This window comes from Ammodytes marinus (assembly GCF_949987685.1).
Source record: "Ammodytes marinus genome assembly, chromosome: 15".
In the NCBI taxonomy this organism is placed as follows: domain Eukaryota; kingdom Metazoa; phylum Chordata; class Actinopteri; order Uranoscopiformes; family Ammodytidae; genus Ammodytes; species Ammodytes marinus.
Genome location: NC_137219.1, coordinates 7,703,264 through 7,724,570, shown reverse-complemented (window position 1 = coordinate 7,724,570; position 21,307 = coordinate 7,703,264). Strand labels below are relative to the sequence as shown.

Here is a 21,307-nt window from a genome sequence, read left to right as displayed (position 1 = left end):
GCACAGGGTGCGGAGCGGTGTCAAGGCTCAGCTGCTGGGACACCACCAGAAACACACACACACACACACATACACAACAACACCGGCAGAGCTCTAGCTGAGGGGCTTTTGGAGTAAAATCGAGGATCACATGGAGGGTGATTTTGTCAATTTCCTTGACTAAATCCAAGTGAAGGTCAACTACACATTCAAGCCCATTCATACCTGCCAAGAGTTTAATATAGGCCAATTATAGCTCATCCTCTCTGCCCTTCCCACCCTCTTATAGAAGAGACTGTCATCTCAACAACCCGTCATAGACACACACACACACACACACACACACACACACACACACACACACACACACACAAGCCCCAGAGAGAGTACAAAAGCCTGTTTACTATGCGCACACTCACCTGCGAGGGCCTTGATGCGGGAGCGTTCAAACAGCCTGGCAGAGCAGTTGTCATTGTCGAGATCGTCGTCGGTGAGGTCAAAGCGTGTGTTGATGCGGCTGTACTGCTGCGTGATCTCCGCGTTGTCAAAGTCCGTGGTGGAAGTCATGGCTGCAGCCAGCGTGGCGAGCGGGGGCGAGGGGGCGGCGGCCGGCCTCCTCTGCTGGTGGTGGTCTGGGTGTGTATGGCACGAAATGGCAGGAAAGACTTCTAATACTGGAGGTAGTCTGAAAGAGAGGGGACAGAGGCAGACAGCAGAGGTGTTATCATGATTGATTAGGATGCTTAACAGGGGGTTCAGCAGATACAAAATTGAAACTGAGAAGATATTAAAGGTCCACTATGAAACATTTTCAAAACTATTTGCTTTATATATTGCATATGGGTGATTTGGTAGTCATGTGATTTTTGATATGAGACTTTCCCTGACTTACTCCGTTGCCCTTAAACATGTAGTACACTTATTTCTATGAAACGGAATCGGGTCGGATTTGTCCTGCGGAAATCCAATGGATGTGACGTCTCTGCGCCTACTCGGGCATAGCCGCATACAAACAGGCAACAAAGAAGTTCAACCAACTAGCCACAACAGCCAGAGAAGTTAAGGCAGAATCATAACGTTAGTCAAACTAAAATAAAACAAACAGTTCAACAAAACTTGCATTTTTCAAGTCTATTTATAGGTGTATTGAGGCAGTATTTAAGTATTAAAGCCAGACATTTGATTACATAACCTTGGCCTCAAGGAGTTTTCTGATCCTTTATAGACCAAACAATCAATCCAAATGATCAGCAGATTCATCTTTAATAAATAGAATCAAACATATCGGCCCTGCTGTAGGGACATAACAGGACTATATGATGCAGACTTTTGAATCCAGCTTTCTCTATAAGAATAATTGTCTCACTGCAGTCTAGTTTGTCATTTGGTGTTGAGTTTCAATGTATCCTTCCCAGTGGGGAGGGGCTGTACCTATACCTGGCATGATAATGTCATTTTGTCAATTTGAAGAAATCTATGTGACGTCCCAGATGTAGGACACTATTTTTACACGGAAATCTGGCCTATTGTAGCTTTTTCACATTGGCTCCACAGGCTCCTGCGCCCCTCATAATCTCCATTTTGTGAGTGTCACTTTGCTCAACTGTCAGCCTGCAGCGTGCCTGTGTACTCTTTGTGTGGAATGGCGGGTTGAAGGGTAACCGCTCAGATAGCTCTATCTGGGTGCAGCATAGCTGTCTTATCATGCCTCACAGGGGGAGGGCAATCCCTATGTACTGTGGAACATGACGAATAACCACCTTCCTTTGAATAATGCAGCTCACGTAGTTCGAAGTGCTGGTTTTGTTAGTGTGTTTGGGTGTTTGGGTGTGTTGTGTGTGTGTGTGTGTGTGTGTGTGTGTGTGTGTGTGTGTGTGTGTGTGTGTGTGTGTGTGTGTGTGTGTGTGTGTGTGTGTGTGTGTGGTTGTGTGTGAGAATAAGGCCATGAGGTTATGTTAGGCGCGGGAATCCAACCTGTGTGGATGCTGTAGTAGACAAAGATTACAGGAAAGGGAAATAATAATAATAATTTTCATATCATTTTAAAGTAATGACCTTGAAACTAAAATAAGAATTAAGACAAACAATCTGCATGTATTCTACTGGAAGTCTATGCTTTTCACAGTGCCTGAAAGTAACTAAGTAAATGTATTAAATGTATATTATTGTATTAATCAATATTTGAATGATATGAAACTTCATATTTCTACTCCCCTACATTTCAGAGGAGAATATAATGCAGGGGAAAATAAAAAAAACTTAAAGTGGAGGTTCCTCAAAATTGTACTTAAGTACATAATATACTTAATTACTTTCCATCTCTGACAACATGACTTCACAATGGGACCAGAGAGAGAGAGAGAGAGAGAGAGAGAGAGAGAGAGAGAGAGAGAGAGAGAGAGAGAGCATTTGTCCAGTGCATTCGGAGTCAAGGCACTTGGTGATGCACAATGATGGCATCCTACAGGTCTCCCTCAGTATCAGACCTCTGCAGACGGCTGTTATCAGCCTGGGGTTGCTCCACCCACCGCTGGGGATCCCCTTATCACCTCACACACGACCTGCACGGGCCTACTGCACCGCACAGTCAAACAGCACAAAACCCTCCTTACACACCGCACAGACCTGTATCTCTCCAAACTGTCCGCTGTATTTACAAAACCCCTAAGACTCTTGTTCGTGTTAAAGGACCAAAGTGACGGCTTGACTTAGCGGTAGGACAACAATCCGCAGCAAATTGAGCTGAGACTTGAGCCTGAGTGATAGTGTGTACCTCATCTCCATTTAGAGCTGTATAATAGACAAGCTGGCCACCTGCTTATAGACGGCCAGGCTGTGACAGGGAGTTCACTGCCAGCCTGCCACAGCAAGAGTGACTCTGTCAATAGATGAGTGTCCTCTAGTTCTGTCCTTGAGTGTCTGGCTCACTCACTGTAGGTCATCCTGTCAGCTATAAGTTCCTGCTATGCAGAATAAAAGTCTAAAGTCCCCCTCAGCAAGACTATCAAAGGGTAAAACAGTGCTTCATAGAAATGCTTGATGTTTGGGTTTTTAGTGTCACTGAATGCTTGACACAGAAAAAACTACATTGTTTTTCCAATAGAGCTGCAACTCTCAACTGTTTTCCTTATCCATACACTTTTTATTTGTGCAATTACCTTACTAATTTAATTTTTAAATTGCTAAATAATGATATACAAGACATAAAAATAAGAGTCTGCAGACATGCTAGGTCTTTGGGGCCCTACTTGGGCTTCTTAATGCTAAATCGAATGAACATGCTCACAATGGCAGTGCTAGCATGGATGTGTGAAGCAGGTGTAATGCTAAACGTGTTAATCATCTAGCATGTTAGCATGTTAACATATTCACACAAAGTGCAGTCAAGGCTGATCGTAATGTCACTACATAATATGAACCAATATGAAGTATTGGACTCATTGAAAGTGTGATCTGCTGGTGGCGCTGAATGAAAAGTCAGGAGATCACCAAAGTCAGTAGGATTCATCCTCTGTGGATCATGATTAATAGTTGTTGAGATATTTCAGGCAGGACCAAAGTAGTGGACAAACCAACCCACCAAAAGGCCAATTGAAAGTTCCCTGAGCCCAAGTTCTTGAAACTGCATCCAAATAACTGTCAGTTTACAATGATATAAAACATACACAACTTCATAAATGACTTGAGTCTGTAATCCAAATAGTTGATGATTGATTTTCAGTAATTTCAGTAGAATCGTGTTTCAGCACTCGTCTAGACATGTCTGACTTGTTTACATCACTGACACATAGGCTACATAATGCAGGTCTTTTTAATAGTGTTACCACTGTCAGGTATTTGGCATGAGTTTGATATGAGGTTGAAACAGATACCCTGTATGTTTTGCTTTTGTTGGCCTCTACTGATAAACCAAGTGATGTAATACTTTGGCACCTCCTGTGTTTCTTTCCAAAACCTTTCGTAGATTAAGTCCTCAGCACATGGTGTGGTAAGTAAAACATTTTCCGTATCTGCACATTGTTAGCCGATGAGTCAAGGGTAAGTTCTTAAAAATCGTAGAATTGTCAAATAGAGTTGATTAAAATGTCGTCTGGAATTTCTCGAGATGAATGCTGCTTGTAAAAAAAATATATAAATATATTGCATTTCTTCTTTTGTGGATGCAGTTGAGCAAAGATTATTTATTCTTAAAATTGAATATAAGCAAAACAATTCAGTTTCTGAGGTGCAGACAAACATTTCCTTTCATAACCTTTGTGATTCAAATTGACTGCACCTATTTCCCTCTTTTGCTGTTACTGCAAAACGACATTGTAAAATAAATAATGTAGGCTACAATCTCAGCAACCTGAGATGAATAATTGCTTCTGAAACCTTGCTCCCACCTGCAAGTAAACTACACACACATTGATGGCCTGCACGCCGCGGAGCAAGCAACACATTAGCTTGCCAGCACATTATTCTGAAATGGAGAGGAATGAAATAAGAGACGTGTGTGTGTGGTGTGTGTGTGTGTGTGTGTGTGTGTGTGTGTGTGTGTGTGTGTGTGTGTGTGTGTGTGTGTGTGTGTGTGTGTGTGTGTGTGTGTGTGTGTGTGTGTGTGTGTGTGTGTGTGTGGCAGAGACTGGACTGAGGAGAGGGAGGCCTGTGGTCCCGCACAGTGAGTAAATCTGAGCTCTAAAACACAGAGTGGACAGAGATCAATATGGAAGAAGTGGAAAGGAGGGGAAGTGGATGAGGGAGAGGGGGGAGGTATGGCTACTGGATTGAGTGACCACCGAAGTCTGCAACTGTAGCCCACTCCTCCAAATACTAACATCAACATGAAACGTACTGCTATACTATTCATGCACTCTAACAAGATACAATGGAAAGAAAACAAGCTGGAAATTGAGCGGATAAGAAAAAAACAGTTTTAGCATAATCCATACTGTGCATTGATTATGTATACACACGCCATGAGAAAAAAAAGTGTTTCTTTGTTGTGGTCAATGTTGTTTTGATTGTAACAATATACTAGCCTGGTCTCCAGAGAGGTTATAAAGAATCGATAGTAAACTATTCCTGAAGTGTGTTTACACAAAAAAAAAATCCCCCTTCTTGTGCCAGACACGGCGACACACTCACACACTTGTCCTTTTAAGGGGAATGAGAGGGAACATCTCAGGAAACATTCTATGTATTTTGTTATTTAAGAGGCCACCACACTGTTTTTTGCTTTAGGAAAGATGTGCAGCTGTGGAAAATGACTTGGGCTCAGGACAACCTCAATGATGATAGTCAAGTACCGTAGGCTAGTTAAGTAGCCTACACATTTTTTAGGCATGCACTTGAGTATTTCTATTTCATGTTGCTTTTCTCCTACATCTCTCTTTTGAGTCCACTACATAAAGGCTTTTTAACTATTTTCGGTTACAAGCTATTTAACAGACTAAACTTATAGATAGAAACTATTCCAAAAGTTTTTAAAAGTCCTTAACATAGGCTATATAAATAACCTCCACATTCACCCACTGCACAGTAAAATTCTACTTAGACACGACAATAATGTAATCATAAACTGCAATGCTTCCACTTGCACTTTAGGGTCTGAATGCTTTCTCCTAACACTACTAAACTTTAGATAACAACTTTTTGGACGGTGCTCCACGCGCAAACATGCGCACTGACGTCATTGTGCGCACTTTCTGCGGTCTCTTCACAGCGGATAGATCACACACACCGATAACTAAATAATGTACTTATATAGGGCTCATTTGAAAATAAAACTGACTTTTTATTAACGGATGCGCAGTCATTTAATATGAATAATTAGTCTATGGGATTTTTTTAAAACGACGTCATTAAGTAAGATGGCAGACTGCTCCAACAGGTGGTTTGGAGGACACTTGTATCTCCACCACAAACAACGGTAGTCTAAACGGAAAGAGCAGCATTAAGTGACCGGTGACAGAAACTATTTGGCCAATGATCAATAACTCCACTTAACAATGGCACGACTAGCTCTCCCTTCAATTTCCACTTACTTGCTTCTGGATGTTGTCCTGTCCGAAAGTGTTTATCTTGAGCCTTCTCCCTGCCAATAAAGCAATTATAATCCCATTGAAGCTGCGGGGTGCCTGGTCAGAGCGGACGGAGGTTTCGGGCACCGGGGACAAGGGAAAGGGGCTGTAGGCGCCGCACGCTCCACGGTCATTCCCGAAAGCCAGAGACTGACCCACCCTGCCGGGTTAAAAATAAAGTGGGCGCATCCAGTAGCCTACACGATCTTTGCGCGCAGGGGACGGACATTCCTGACTAGAGCTGGTGACTCTAAATGGCAGAGACACTTGTGATCTCCTGTGCCCCCTCCACCACTACCACCACCCCTCCACCCCGCCCCGACCGGGCTCTAATCGCACACACAACACCCACCCACCCTTCCATCGAGACCCCTTTCACAAATGTCACCTCGGCGTGCCACTTACACGCAGCACTGACAGAAGACAGGTCTGGACATGGAGACAAGTCCTGGAGACTTTCAAAGGATGTCCAACACCTGTCAATGTGACACCACCAGAGCCAGAAAGTAACTAAGAACTTCTACTTAAGTATTATTACCACTACATTTTAAAGGGACATATTGTACTTTTTAGTGCAGTAAAATGAACTGAGTAATATAGTCAGATTTAAGATTTGACATAGTGCATATGTAGGCAATGTGCATTTTTCTGATCATTATTTTGAAGTTCACTTAAGTAGGAGTTTTAATGGAGAATTATTTTACTTGTATATATACAGTAGGTAAAAGAAGTGAGAAAGACTTTGAACCTTAGACTTGTGACTGGCAATACAAGTTTGGTAAATGATAAAATTAAGGAAATTAGGACAAAAAAAACAATGAAAAACAGTGAGACTCTTTACTTAAAATATGCATTGTATTCATAAAAAAATGCCAAATAACTTCTTATTAGTGGCAGGAAACCAGGTGTTTATAATAAAATATATTTACAACACATCGTGAAAAACATAAATAATGCTTTTTAGAAAATTAAATGAGCAATTAAAAATATATAGATAAACACACACACAAACAAAGAATTCAGTACAAAAAGTTACTATGTCACTATGTTCCTTCAGCGTTTGCCTTCAGTATTTTTGTCTCCTTCTCTTTGGTTCCACTGGGAACATCTTTAGTCACAAAGTGCCAAAACAGTCCTAAACCTTCAACTAGAGTATATAATATGGCTTCATCTGGATAGAGCTGACCCAGGTCTGACTGACAACAGTCCAGCCTTTGATCAGCTTCTGCATAGTTTCAACACTTTACAAAAAAAAGCTAAATCACTTTTTAATACGTAACATCAATTAACATGTTTTGTGCAAGCAGCTGAAAACACAGCACCATGCTTTGCGCATTAAAAAATAAAAACCATCACAACTATAAAACACATTCAACAGCATCTCAAAAAAGGAACGAAATAAATAGGACAGAAAAACAGGTCGGAACAAATGGCCTTAAAACTCAGCTTATTCAGATTCGGGGTACCATTTATGTGTCCATATCTTAATAAAAAGGAAGGTCAGAGGTTGTGGGATCTTCAGTATCTTGCTCATGGACTCTTCAGCAGTGTCCACTGTTTTTCTACAAAACAGTTTTTTGGGGCATAGTGCTGCTAAGTGGTTTTAAATGTGCCTACACACACATATATATATATATAAAAACATACATTACAAAATCCTTCAATACACCACATTACTATCCAACACACAAAATAACTTAGGGACTGAACCTTATATTACACATCGCCAAGGACCGTCCAGGGTTATGTTTTCTTTACATTTAAAATGTGTATTCTGCTAGCATTAAAGACCCTTCCCCACCATCCCAAAAAACTACCCTCCCTTGAGCCAAGGACATTTGAAGTGAGTTATTATTATTTTTTTTGCAGAAATAAGGCGATTGAGTGGTTAAAATACACAGTGCCTAAAGAAGAAAATGTGTAATTTCCTTACACTTCTAATTAATCTTTGGTACAATAGGATTCGGATTGTTACAAGCATTAATGTCGCAAATATCAAAATACAGTTTCAGTATTATATAAAAAAAATACCTTCATACAAAAAAAGCTGCTTCCGACTTTGTCACAGAGGATCAATATAACAGTGCTCGTAGAATAAAAAAATAAAGTCAAGTAAAAACATCTCGGGTGCAAATAAAAATAATAATAAAAATGACTCTAATGATAGAGAGTTTTTGTTCTACTGTAAGTGCTCACTGCTAATGCATCTTCATCCGGTGGGTCTTACGAAGCGAGGAAGACGTCAAGATCAGAGATGACAGCTGCCTGTCTCCTGGCAACAGTGTTCAACAGTCGGGGAGGAAAGGACGGAGTTCCTAGGTCCACCTGGAGGAGAACAAAATGAGAAAGACAAATACACTATTCACATATACTGGAGCATTGCCTGACAACCATCATTTTATTTTACAACCACTTTTGACAAAAAATATATATTCAGGAGATCCTGTGAAGTGAGTTGCACATAAAAATACTATTAAAATATAGGTATTAATCTTCAACCTTTCAGGAAAAAAATATTAAGAGTTTTGATAGACTGCAAGACGTAATTTAACATGCAAATCTAAAAATGCTGGGTTCCGCTGTTATCTGATAGTGTAACAATAAACTTCAACTTTAGAGAAGAAACGATAGGTTGGATTAGTTTATAGCAACATGAACAACTGACCTGTAGCATGTAGATGACCCTGGTGACTTCCTCTCCACCTCGTCTAACCGGCTGGAGGAGCCAGCAGCTGGGCATCATCTCTCCTCTGACAGCATCCACACTGGGACGAGGCAGAGACTGCTCAAACACTGACTGCATTGCCAGCACGCACAGCCCACCCTGAGGCAGAGAGGAATGAATATGTATATAAAGAAAGGCATCAATAAAACAGGCAGTGCAGCGTTTTGATCAGCTAAGAGACATCTGTAAACTGACAGTGATAACTAACAGCTGACGCGGAGTCTTCTGCACCCACTGCCTCTGGCTCTGTGTTGCTCCTGTGAGCATAAGTCATATCTAAACAACTTCTCAAATTATTGATGAAAAAACTTTCTATCATATAACCACACTCTTTATCATAAATGTGTCTTAATTTCATAGACAGCACTGTCTATCCTGCCACACTAAAATGATGAGATGGAATTTTGTCATTCCCAAAAACAAAGAAAAAAAAAGTTGTTTTGATGTATAACTAAGGCCCTGTTTCCACCTGGGATTATGATGTGATTTTCGTAATCCGATCAAAGGTGGCAGGCTCTCAGTCACACTTGTCTTTTTACGTGACTTCTTTGTCTACTTGTGATCGGATTGCATTTACCAGCTCTGTATGTAAATCAACACGTACATCATTTCCGTTTGCATCTGTGTTTTTAACCGGTGGAGTTCAAACAAGTAAACATACAGGGCTGTACAGTGCCACCGTTTTAATCGCATTTGCTATTAAAATGCATTACGTGCGAAGATAATTACAAGTGTAGGTTGACGAGATAGGCTACTGTCTCATTTAGACAAGGAGGCGCGAAGCACAACACTGCTTAGAGGGCTCTACATTAACACTCGGCAAATGCGGGTAAATATCATAGATAGTAGGCTATAGAAAAGTAAAAACTCTTAGGCGAGTAAGTTATTACGCCACTTTGGCTGGTGAAAGATGTGTGCTCGCCGGGCGGCTTTTCTAACGTCTGCTACACTCTTGTCACCACCACCAGTACACGGCTTTCTGTATGCAGTTAAGTTACTGCATGTGCGAACATAATATTTCCTGTGCGCCTTCACATTAAAAGCCTCTTACTAGCCAAATGCGAGTTGACTTTTATTTTTAAGCAGATAAGAACAGGAAATTGTTGCCTTGCAGCACACCAGTCAATAGCAGCGATTTCCGTGTTTTGAGATATACGCAGTGAAAAGAAAACAGAGGACGCAGCTTATCATTTGCAATACTGGCGGATGCAACTAACGTTCATGAGGCTTCTATAAAAGCTGCATGAACGCCAGTGATGCATTTTCAACGTATTTCCGCTCAGGCAGGGGGCAGCAGTTGAGTAGGAGGTACCTAATGTGGACAAAAGTCACATTGGTGTTTCCACTACCATTTGAATGCGGACACAAGCGACGTAAACCACCCCTGAATGTGGTTTTTGTGATCCGATCTCAATGCGTCTTGAGAGTGTTTTCACCTGTAGTTAGAGCTGTATTCATGTGATCAGATCACAAAAACCAGACGTTAAAGACAAGTGGAAACGGGGTCTAAGCTTCAAATGCTCAGTGGCCCTTATAGGAGGAGGACTGACAGTAATCTTCTGGATAGGCTGGAGGATTCTTGCAGCTGTGCTTACCTGTTTAGACTCAGTGCTGATGCAGCAGAAGTCCCGCGGCTGGCTGAGGTTGCAGGTGGACGGATCTGTTAGTATGTAAACTAAATAAAAATACAGGAAAAATAAATAATAATGTTACATAGGGAAACATTTCTGATTAAAACCTAGAAATTACAGTAATTTAAAACGTAAAATAACCGGGGACTGCTAAACAACACTGGAAAGCTGTTCATTTTGCAACCTTTAGAAAAAAAGGGAAAAAGTTAGAAAAATTCATATTGAGAGATAATGAACATTAATCGCTACATGAACGTGCAAAGACAAATGAACAATGTAAAATGTCTGATAAAAGCGGCGTACATAAAGTAAAATAGGCCCAATTATGATGCAAATGTATTAGATGCGGCATAGTGCAGGTGTGAGAATGGAGTTGGTCATGCGATACAATAAAATAGTCAGTGATGAATGGAACAGTGTGCTGTGCTGTACTATACTTAACTAATGGATGCAGACGCATCACTTCAAGCGAACACACTTGCAGCAGGGACCATAAATGCCTTGCAAAAATATAAATAGTTTTGCAGCAAAGACAAATTTAAAAATACTATTTCTATATTTATATTGTTGCATAATACACACATTATTTGTAGAGTAAACTCTTCCATCACATGAAGCTTACTTTGCAAATAACTTTTTTTTTTTTTTTATCAGACTACAACTATTAGCTGGGATATCATCCAAATAGGCATCAACCCTGTATTAACAGGATGGTGGGGTCAAATTTTAAGGGGATTAATTAAATTAAGGGGATTAATTAAGTCGTAATACCACAATGATAATACCACAATACTCTTTTACAATTAACATTACATCTAAAATGTCAAGTCAAGTGTTGTCAGAAAAATGTACCAAAAGTAAAAAGGCTTAATTCAGAACTGGTATAGTTGCCAAGATGGAGCTAATTTTAACTATTGTATATACTGTTTAATTTAAAAATTTGACTAAATCCACAAACATAATTTATATATTTTATAGGAGAGTTAGATGCTTTTATGTATATTACATTTTAGTTTCTATAAGATAAATGTGTTGGAGTTCCCTTTGAATTGGCTAAAATCACTGGCATCACTCAGACCCAGCTCTCAGAAATGAACAGTCGTGCAGAAGAAAGGAAAGCAGTTAGGGTAACCCTTCAGACAGCTGCTTCAGAGTACCTTTGGCTAATAAAAGAACTTACCAGAACTCTTTCATTCCCACTGCAATATACGCTTTAAACCGGGCCAAATAGACGCTTCTTTATAATGCAGCTTTGTTTTCCACAATTTTTTTTACAAATTTGTTGAACTGTGCGATTTTAAGTGAGTCTTATGTTGTCTTTATGTTGTTTGAGCCGCAAACTGAAGGCAATTTTCTGTCACTATGTGATAGACAATAACGTTTTTATAATTTGATTGAATTCAATCAAATGGAAATACTGTACATCCAAACCAAATTTGCACTTCAGTAAAATGCAACTATTGACTATGTCTGCTTTGTTGCTTTAAACCTATGGTATTGTAATGTAAAGCAGTGACATTAGCTCACCCAGCTGAGTGCTGTCATCTAGTGGTCGTGTCCAGACAGAACGGACTGACTGGTTGTACATGTGGCTCTTGGACAGCTGGCAGATGATGTTCCACAGGCTGTCTATGGGTCTGTGCAGCTCCCCGGCCCCCAGGAAGCTATGGACAGACGGGCTGGAGGAGGAGGGCTTGTAGTAAGCCTGGATACCTCGTTCTTCTCCCTGGTACCTAAATAAACCAAAGATTAATACATTGGCAAATGGATAATATTTGGGATTTTGAGGGATTTAAGCAAGATGATTCTTAGTAGAGTGTATTAAAGAGTATAGCTGAGCTCACCTCCAGCCTGCTGTGGCCTTGCCCATTAGCAGGTTGCTCAAATCCCCAGAACAAGCAAGTCGCACCTGTAGAGAAGGACGTTTACAATTCAACTTGATACAAATATCTGAAATAGTACCACGGACAATGATTATAATGTAAATTTAAAAGGGTGGGTGTTGGCTGTTTTTACAGAAAAACAAAAGCAGTACACTGAATTTAATTATTAAATTAATTTCTAAACTTGGATCTGTATTTACCTCAGCCAGAGCTCGACTGAGGAGACCAGATGTGATGTCCTGATAGGTTGTTGATATGGAAGAGGAGGAGCCGAATGAGGTGGCGCGTTGACGTGTACGAGTTTGAGGCGACGGAGATGAAGCCATCAGCGGATCAAACCCGTTGACAGGAAGCTCAAGACGAACATCTAGCAAAATACACAGATGTGAACATGGACATTCAGTACAAACGTGTAGAGGGGGAGAAAGTGCCACACCAGGTACAGATGTGGGCAAAGCTACTTCATTTTGACTGTTCTGTGCATCACAGCGCTGTGTTTACCGTGGGCAGACAGCCAGCCTCTCTGTGTCTTCACGCTTTGAGGACCACATGTAGGAGGACGTGTCCTGACCTTCATGCCTTCATCCTGGAAGCCTGTGATCTGAACAAAGAAGTAAAAACAATACCCTCTGTTACCTTCTGTAGTGGTTGATTCAAAGACAAAAAGTCCCAAAACACAAAGACAAAAATGATCAAAATCATGGCTTTCAAATTCTTGGATTTTCAGCTTATTTTTTCCCCCAAATCTACTGTATTTTGTAAGATCAGTGTACAAACCTGTCCATTCAGAAGAGGTCTGTTGCCAGGCAGCAGCTGTGCAGTGTTGCCGCTGTTGTACCCCGACGTTGGCCCAGAGGAAAGGCTCAGGCTGGATCCTGTGCACAACGTGCTGTTACTGATTTTTGTCCGATGCCTCAGGTCGTCCTGCGCCACACACAGAGATGAAGATACCAGTGAATTATTTGCAATACTGTGGTGCTGTGGATTAAAGCTGAGTCCCTTAAAACCCACTGATACATCTAGTATTAACCAGATTTATTTATTTGGTTCTAATAAGCAAACGGGTTTGATTATTTCATTTTTTTTACAATATCAGAGGAAATATAATTATATTTGTACCCAGAGATGTATTTTTCTTCTGATGAAAAACTTAATGTTTTCAATTTTCATACTTTTTATTATAATTTTTTAATTTAATATTGCAATGGCTCGAAAACCAACCTTTACATCCTGAGACTGGGCCTGCTGCTGAAGCCTCCTCTTCTCCTGTTCAGTCCTCTCTCTCAGTCGTTCTCGTGCCTTGGCTATCTCCGTCCTGGCCTCCTCCCGAGCTCGACTGTAGTCCCTCAACAGCTGCTCAATGTCAGACGGACACTGGCCCCCTCCCCGTGGGGCCTCTGGTATTCTGTCATTTAGAGAATTCAGAGAAATCATTCAAACCTGAGAACATTTAATGTATTCAATTTAAGACTAATATTGTTTTATTATTTTGTTTGGACTTACCTTGTTCCTTGTATCTCCTCTTGGTGGAGCTGTTGCAGGTAGTCTTTGCGCCGACTGGGAGTAGCAGCAGGAGCCGATGATGGAGGGTGTTTGCTGGGACTCAGGCTACGAGCTCTCCGGTAAGTGTGGAGACGTTCTTCCCTCTCCTGCCTCAAACCCTCAATACTCCTGCGGTGGCTGAGAGGAAAGATTGACAGAAATAGAAAAATTAAGGACATGAAACTAGCCATAAAAAACAAATGAATTAAAAAGGAATTTAGGTCAGTTCGCCTCATTTAAGTTTAAGGCCCGAGCAAAGGACCTCAACACCTTTTCATTTACAACCCCCACAAGGGTCTCTAATAATGTCTGGAATGGATGATGTTCAATATTTTTTTCCTAAATGTGATAGTCTATGATCAAATATTTCATTGTCTGAATTGGGAAATTTTCCCTAAAAAAACGAAAATTGTCAAAATTCTTGTTAGGCTGCTTGCCTTAACACGCTAATGAGTGATCTAGAAGTTCAGACTTTTTTGTTAAATGAAAAAAGGTTGGTAAAAATGTAATTTTTTTTACTCATTTATTAATTATCTTTCTCAAACAGAGTTCTTGATCAACTCAAGCATTGTACTGGCATCAGTATTGACATTATTAGAACTAAACCGAGCTCTAATCAGCTAAAGACAATTCTATGATATTAAAATGAACAATGTTTTGTAATTTCTACCCTTACCTATCATACAAGTCCTGTTTGGTAGGAGCAGAGGTTGCTGGGTCTTCCCTGGACCTCGGCGACAGCATCTTCAACAGTGTGTCCGTCTCTCCGAGTCCGTAGTGCAGCTTGGCCTCTGTCAGCTCCACAGTCAGCTGCTTTGGGTTCATGTTAAGGTTGACAGTCGCCATCACCTGCTCTCTCTCCTGTCGCAGCCTCTCTATCTCTCTCGCCCTTCTGTTGGTATGTGCCACCGACTCCACATTTGAGCCGTAACTCTCCGACTCGCCCCACTCTGCACCGTTTCTGCTCTCGTCGTGGTCTTTGGTAAGAAACGTGGCCTGTTTTGATTGTTGTAGGCTAATGCCCGACCAATTGGTGAACTTATTGTGCATGGGCAGGTCCTCAGGGACTATCTCGTGATCCCGATAAGGGCGCACGCTGGTGACAGGTGTAATATTCAAGAGGATGTCCGTGTTGCACTCACTAGGTGCCAGTGACGCCAAGTCGTCTTCTTGAGGTTGATCAGTCCTGTTGCTGAACGGGGAAGGATTGTAGGAATCAACACATAAATCTACAGAATCGATTGCAGGTCTTGCGAAGCTTGATGTTTTTTTATGAGTTACTTTGGGCTGCTGGTCGCTCAGATCATTTGCTCTTTGTATAGGAGAGATTTGGTTCCGTAAAGCTAAACCTTGTAATGAAGAAGTCCTCCACTCCTTGTCTTTAGATGTGACATTTCTCCTATCAGTGTCTGTATATCTATCCAGTGATGAACTATGGCTCACGGAGCATTTATCAGATTCTTTAGGACTAGAGCTCATTTCACTCACTTTCTCAAGTGATACGGATTCTGATTGGCAAGAGGAAACTTCTGAACCCTGACAGAGCATTTGATCATACTCAGAAACAGTCGTGCATTCAGAATTTTGGGTAGAATGCACAGTAGGGGAGCCTTTCCCAGAATTACGGTCTTTGTGTCTGTCCTGTTCTTTTGGTAGACATAGTGTTGATTGGTTTACTTTATGCTTCATACGTAATCTTGTTTCCACAGTCAGTATGGGAGACGATGCACGATCTATGAATGTTGCTTTTTTCTTTGAAGAAAGTGATCTGTCGTTTCTTACAGAGGGACTGAGATTTTCTTGGTTTGGAGGGCACAGGGCTTCAGGCGTGTTTTGCTTTGAGCCTCTAGAAGGAGCAGATCTTACACGCCTTTGACATTCACCTGTCATCTTTCCAAGAGTTGTTTTAAGAGGGGGGGCAGACCTTTGTGCTGAAGCACAGGTGTTCAAACTCAGGTCAGACATGCACTGCACCTTTTCCTCTCCATTAGCCTTACTCTTCACCATGCAATGCACGGTCTTGTCTTGAGACACACCGACAACCTCAGAACCAATCACTTTGACTATCACATTGACTTCATGAGATTTGGGGCTTTCGCTGGATAATTCGTGAACAGCGAACTCCTTCTTTGCCGATGATGAAGGCCTCTCTGTTTGGATCCCAACATCTACAGCTGTTTGAGTAGAACAGTTTCTCTGTATGCAGTCACTAGACTCAGTGTTAGAGTTGCTGATATTTGACGAGTTGAAACTCCTCCTAGGACTGGACTTGCAGGATTCGCCTGCTCTCATTCCCTGGACATCCCCAAGCAGGTCTGCGGTGCTGTCGATCAGCTTAGAGAGGTGAGCAGACATGCTTTCCATACTGGCCCAAGTTGGAGATCCTTTAACGTCCACTTTGGTTTTCTGTGTTGCAGGTGAATCAGTGTTACTCCTTTTGTGTCGCTCTTTCCTCTTCGGAGCGCTACCACTGTTACAAATAATCACCGTCTGAAGGCCACCTTCGGTTTGAGTGCCGTGTTCACTGGTCCTTCTTCTTTGGTTATGTGTTTTGATTGCCTGGGACTCTTGCTCAGACGAGTAAACTAACATAATTTCATCCACCTGACCTGAATTGTCAGTAAAACTACCAGTAGCATCGTTACTTGTAGAACTGCTGTTCACTGTCAGGTTGGCAAGATGATTGTGGATATCGACAGATCCCTGTTGACGGGTTGGAGCTGTTTTGTTCACTTGTTCCTTATAATCCTCCATACTGCTAAGTGTACTGGAGAGCCGCTTGTTGTTGACATATGTGCTCAGATGGGAATTGAAAGGAGAATTCTGCCCGTTCAAACCATTGTCGACACTGCAGCATCTTGCTATAGGTTTCTCAGCGCTGTTCAACAGTGGAGATTTACAGGATAAGTCAGCAGCACTTCCGAATGCCGGGTTCTTTAAACAATGTTGGTTGGAGTCATCACCTTGCCATTGGTGAACAAAAGGGTTGATGTCACTGGAGGCAAAATGCATAGGGGAGTCTCGAGACTGGGGATCACCTTTTCTTGTACATGGCGGGGTTGTTTCTACATTTGTCTTGAGTGACAATGCTTGAGGGGATAAAGAGTGTCTTTTTTGAGCGTAGTCTCGTCTAACATCACTTTTATCTGGGGTTCCAGCAAAACAAGTTTTAGTTCTAGTTTTACACACTGGCACTGTAGTAGAAATATCAGAATCTGTACTTCTAGCTGATCTGGCTTCTGGTTTGCCACTGGTCTGAGTGGCAAGCTTTGTCCATTTGGATGAGAGGCGGCTGTACAGCACTCTGTTGGTTTGGTCGTCATCCTCGTCCTCATCTGATGACTTCAGAGAGGACTCTGAAGAAGAGGTGGGATGAGTCTGGGTCTTGGACCTTCTGAACCTCTTAGACTTGGTCTTTTTAGGCACTAGGGCAGAATTTGCTGGTTTAACACCAGATGTGTTTAACCTTAACTCTTTAGCCATCCCAGATCCATAGCAACTTGTATTTCTGATGGCATCTCCCCATGGTGTTTTGGCTTGTGGCTGCAAAGAACCAGAAATACTTGCTTCATATTTGGATTGTGTGAAGGTCTTTGGAACATGCGTTTCAAATTGTTGGGTGGATGTCCCTTTTTCCTTTTTCATTACAGAGTCTTGTTTGCTTTCAATCTTCCCATCCTTATCAAATGTGCACTTTGAATGTAATACATTTTGGCATTTGTTGTTGTAATTCATATTGACCACACTAGTCTGAGCCAAGTCATTTGAATGAGTCTGTGGACAGCTGAGGTGCTCCTGTGCTGTAATACAAGGTTTAACTCCTTCTGCGTTGGCTGCTTCTCCATTTCCATCGCAACCAGGACACACATCACACCTTATCATAGAGTCGTTCTTATCAGTGGTTTTGTTTTGGTTGCTGTGACATCCGTGCTGATTTAATTGAAGATTTCCTCCACATGATAATAATTTTAAAGATGTGTCAGGAATATTTTGGAAAACTTGGGAAATTGTCCTTGACGAGTTTTGTTTGTACACATATCTATCTTCAACACTGGAGGTGGCTTCCATACTGACGTCCATTACATGATTAGAGCCAGCGTTTTCTTTTGGATCACCCATGGTGGAAGGGGTTTCATGGGGTATTTGGCTCGTTTCTTGGAAATCAGGATTGACAACAGAGGCATCCAAACAGCTCTGGATGCCCACTTCTTTAAAACATGTAACACTGATGAAGGGATTGAGATGAGATGTTGACTCAGTCAGTTCTTTAAATAAAGCATCGTTCTCCACTGTGGTTCCTTGAGAATCAATGGATTTTCTTGCTGAAGAGGAATCACTCGTTGAGGACAATGCGACTGGTTGCAAAGTGGGGTTGCTTGAGCGCCCATATGCTCCATTGCTGTTAAGCTTCAGATTTGATTGGATGGAATTTTGGAAAGTATAATGGTCGTTTACTTGACGTTTGTTTGATGCAACGTCAGAAACATTATGAGCAAAGTCAATCTTCTGTGTTACTTCTTTGGACTTGCCCTGGTTGCTAGACCTCAATTCAGCTAGCAGATCTAATGCCATGTGCTCACTTTTGTCGCCTGTGTTTTCACTAGTCAACCTTTCTAGTGATAGGTGTTCACGATGGATTGCTCCTTTCACTTGAGCATTCATTTCATCTTTCAGCTCTCTTTCCGCCCATTTACTTTTAACACTATTACAGACAACATGATGCGCAGATGATGACAATGCAATCATGCTTTGGCTCTTGCCCGTCCCCTCACTATTGCTGCCAGTCAATGATAATTTCACATGCTCTTTCACCATCTCTGAGATTCTCAGGTCAATGGCGCTACAGATAGCGTCCGACTTGCATTTGTGCTTTCTAACTTCCTGAGGTTTGACATTATCTATTTGAGATTCAACCCATTTTGTTGCTGCAGCTTCTGTTTTCATTATTACATCCACCTTTTCAATTACTTTCTTCTCTCCTTCAGAGGAACCAATCTGAGAGTTATTGACACCACATTCGGAGATCCCAAAGATCTGGCAACTCAGGACAAGTTTCCTGCGCATGGGATCAGAAACGGCCGATGCCACTGAAACCACAGCATCTTTTCTTATAGTGCCATCAACACAAACTGAATCAAATACAGGGCTGTCAGCTTCCACAGAAGACTGTTCCCCTTTGGAGTCACTGCTGTTATTATTGTCATCAGGCCAAATATCTTCCTGGCTGCCAACTGGTTCAGAGTAGGAGGTTACCGACTCCCTGCTGTTGCTCCTTTTTGGAATTTTCAGGCTGCCAATGAAAGCATCCTGTCGGTCTTTGTTCCGCTTCCTGGAATTTTTACAAGGTGATTTAACAAGCTCTTGCTGTAGTGCAATGCACTGCTCAGTCAAACCTTTGGTTTCAACCTCATCTAAATATTTGGTATTGCCAAACTCATACTGCTGTAGTTCTTTGAACTTTTCTGTTACACCTTGCGTATTGCATAGCACTTCATTTGCGTTGGAAGGTTCAAACACACTTGCAGCATCAGACATATTGTTCGATACCTGACCTAAGTTAGCATTGCTTGTAGAGAAATGCATCACTGATTGACATCCTGAAGTACAGATTACCGTGTTAGAGGACATTGTCACGTCAGCGGCCGCCATCTCAGGTACATCTGTGAACGCTGGAAGCAGTTTTACTTGTTGTTTAGCGCTTGGGATTTCAGTAGGTGACACACAAGTGGTTTGATCTAAGGTCGGTAAGGATTCTGGACTTTTCTTGCTGCTGTAGTTTGGATTATCTACAGTTACTTTTCCCTTATTTTCCATGTGTCCCCCTGATTGCTCTACACAGCATTCTACAACATTTAAGGCTTCATCTTGTGTTAGAATCTGAGAGTCTTGACAATCTGGTTCCAATGTGTCCCATGAAATTTCACCACTGTGTCGTTGCACCGTCACATCTACGCCTTCAGTGCTGGTTGATGTTGAACTATGTCTTCTAGATGTACTCTGACATTCTGAGAGGTTCATACTGGCTAGACTGGGGCTGCTACTCTCTAAACCTCTTAAAATGTTTCTTTGGAAAGCTAGAGAATCCCTGTGAATCCTGGGACTCTCTGCTGCATCGGTGGAGGACCAGGCATCGGTGAGCGCCAGCGTGTTTTCCGACTCCCACACACTGCAGCTGCTCAGGGTGCGTGGGCTGCTGGTGGAAGCAGTCTGCATGTTCCCAAAGTCCTCAATCAATTTGTGTACAGTGTCTCTGCCACTTGGATCTCCTTCTGGCTTGAGTGAAGGAGGCTTCCTTGTTGATATTGGGGAACCCTGCTGGATCCGATTCGCCTCTTCTGGGATTACCTGAGGTTTCGGACAGCCGTTCCCGTCCGAATAGATCTCTGATGCTCTATTCTGTTGCACGGACGAATGTGAGCAATCCGTTACCAACGAATATGTCGGAACCAGTGTTCGGCTAAGCCTCTCCACCGTTGAGCTTTTGCCACTGCTCCCCACAGCCAATGAATCTTTGGACATAAGACTCTCTTCGCTCTCTGATTCGCTCTGAGCTGCTTCCTCACGTCTCAGCTGCTCCGCTAGGGCCGTCACATAAGCAGATGATAGGGAATCAAGAGAGAAGAGGCTGTCGCAGTCTGACATTCCTTCGTCGCCATCTTCTTGCTCTTCCTCCCATACCATCAATCCCTGCTGCCTCTTGACCCATCTGCTGGTTTTATTCATCAGAGCTCCTGTACTATGCCGTCGCCTCTGTCTAACGTCCTCAAACAAAGTCCTTTGGTCAAGCTCCTCACATGAGACAGCGGTTTTAACGTTACATTTACTTCGGCTCATCTTGGTTTCTTTAAGGCTTCTGTCTCTCCTTCGTCTCCAGTTGAATTTGCTCGCTATCCTCCCAAGAGGTTTGGGGCCTCGTCCTCCGTTCACACCTGACGGTTGTTTCCTGAACACTTTGGATAGCGCTGTCTTCAACTTGGGACCCACAGAATGAGAGAGCGTCTTCCTGATGGTTTCGAGTCTTTTGGTACCTGAATGAGGTTGAGTTATCTCATTAATGTCAGGAACAATCTGAGAACTGAGTTTGGTTGTTGTAGGTTCTTGTGTATTTTCTTTGCTGACTGGTTTCAAAGTCGTTCCAACTGGCGACTTAAGCATTGAGTTCTGATCAGATCTGTTCTTAAAAGACAGGTCTCGGTTTGGAAGCAGAGGTTTTCTTTCCGGTCGCACCCGACACGGCTGAGCTTGTTGCTCCTCTCTGACGGTTTGCCTGATGTTTTCAGAGGAGCTTGCTCGACTCCGGCAGGCTTGACTTTTTCCTGAGAAGAACGTACCAGAACAACTCTGGGTTCTTTCTCGAGGAAGACACTCGTCGGAAACCCACTTCCTGCTGTCAATAGACTCCGAGGTTGCCGACAAATTTGACGTCAGTTCTGTGGATCGGTTTCTCGTGAGGAAGTGTCTGTCGAGGAGAGAAGAAGACTATTT

The 21,307-nt window shown here is 42.2% G+C and overlaps 1 protein-coding gene across 3 annotated transcripts in view; it reads right to left on the bottom strand.

The window, feature by feature from the left end:
• Positions 1 to 6,912: 6,912 nt before the first annotated feature.
• stard9 (StAR-related lipid transfer (START) domain containing 9) overlaps positions 6,913 to 21,307 on the bottom strand; it is a 40,617-nt gene continuing 26,222 nt past the window's right edge. For 2 of the 3 annotated variants that reach the window (XM_080042620.1, XM_080042621.1), the window contains exons 22-32: positions 14,499 to 21,281; positions 13,784 to 13,960; positions 13,502 to 13,685; positions 13,058 to 13,204; positions 12,782 to 12,881; positions 12,481 to 12,647; positions 12,242 to 12,306; positions 11,925 to 12,130; positions 10,362 to 10,441; positions 8,707 to 8,865; positions 6,913 to 8,366 (exon numbers count right to left, since the gene is read on the bottom strand). In XM_080042620.1, coding sequence (XP_079898746.1) covers positions 8,265 to 8,366; positions 8,707 to 8,865; positions 10,362 to 10,441; positions 11,925 to 12,130; positions 12,242 to 12,306; positions 12,481 to 12,647; positions 12,782 to 12,881; positions 13,058 to 13,204; positions 13,502 to 13,685; positions 13,784 to 13,960; positions 14,499 to 21,281 — 8,170 coding nt within the window. In that variant the 3' untranslated portion in view covers positions 6,913 to 8,264. Of the gene's footprint in view, positions 8,367 to 8,706; positions 8,866 to 10,361; positions 10,442 to 11,924; positions 12,131 to 12,241; positions 12,307 to 12,480; positions 12,648 to 12,781; positions 12,882 to 13,057; positions 13,205 to 13,501; positions 13,686 to 13,783; positions 13,961 to 14,498; positions 21,282 to 21,307 lie in introns of those variants that run through there. The other variant, XR_013845230.1, reaches the window with a different exon arrangement.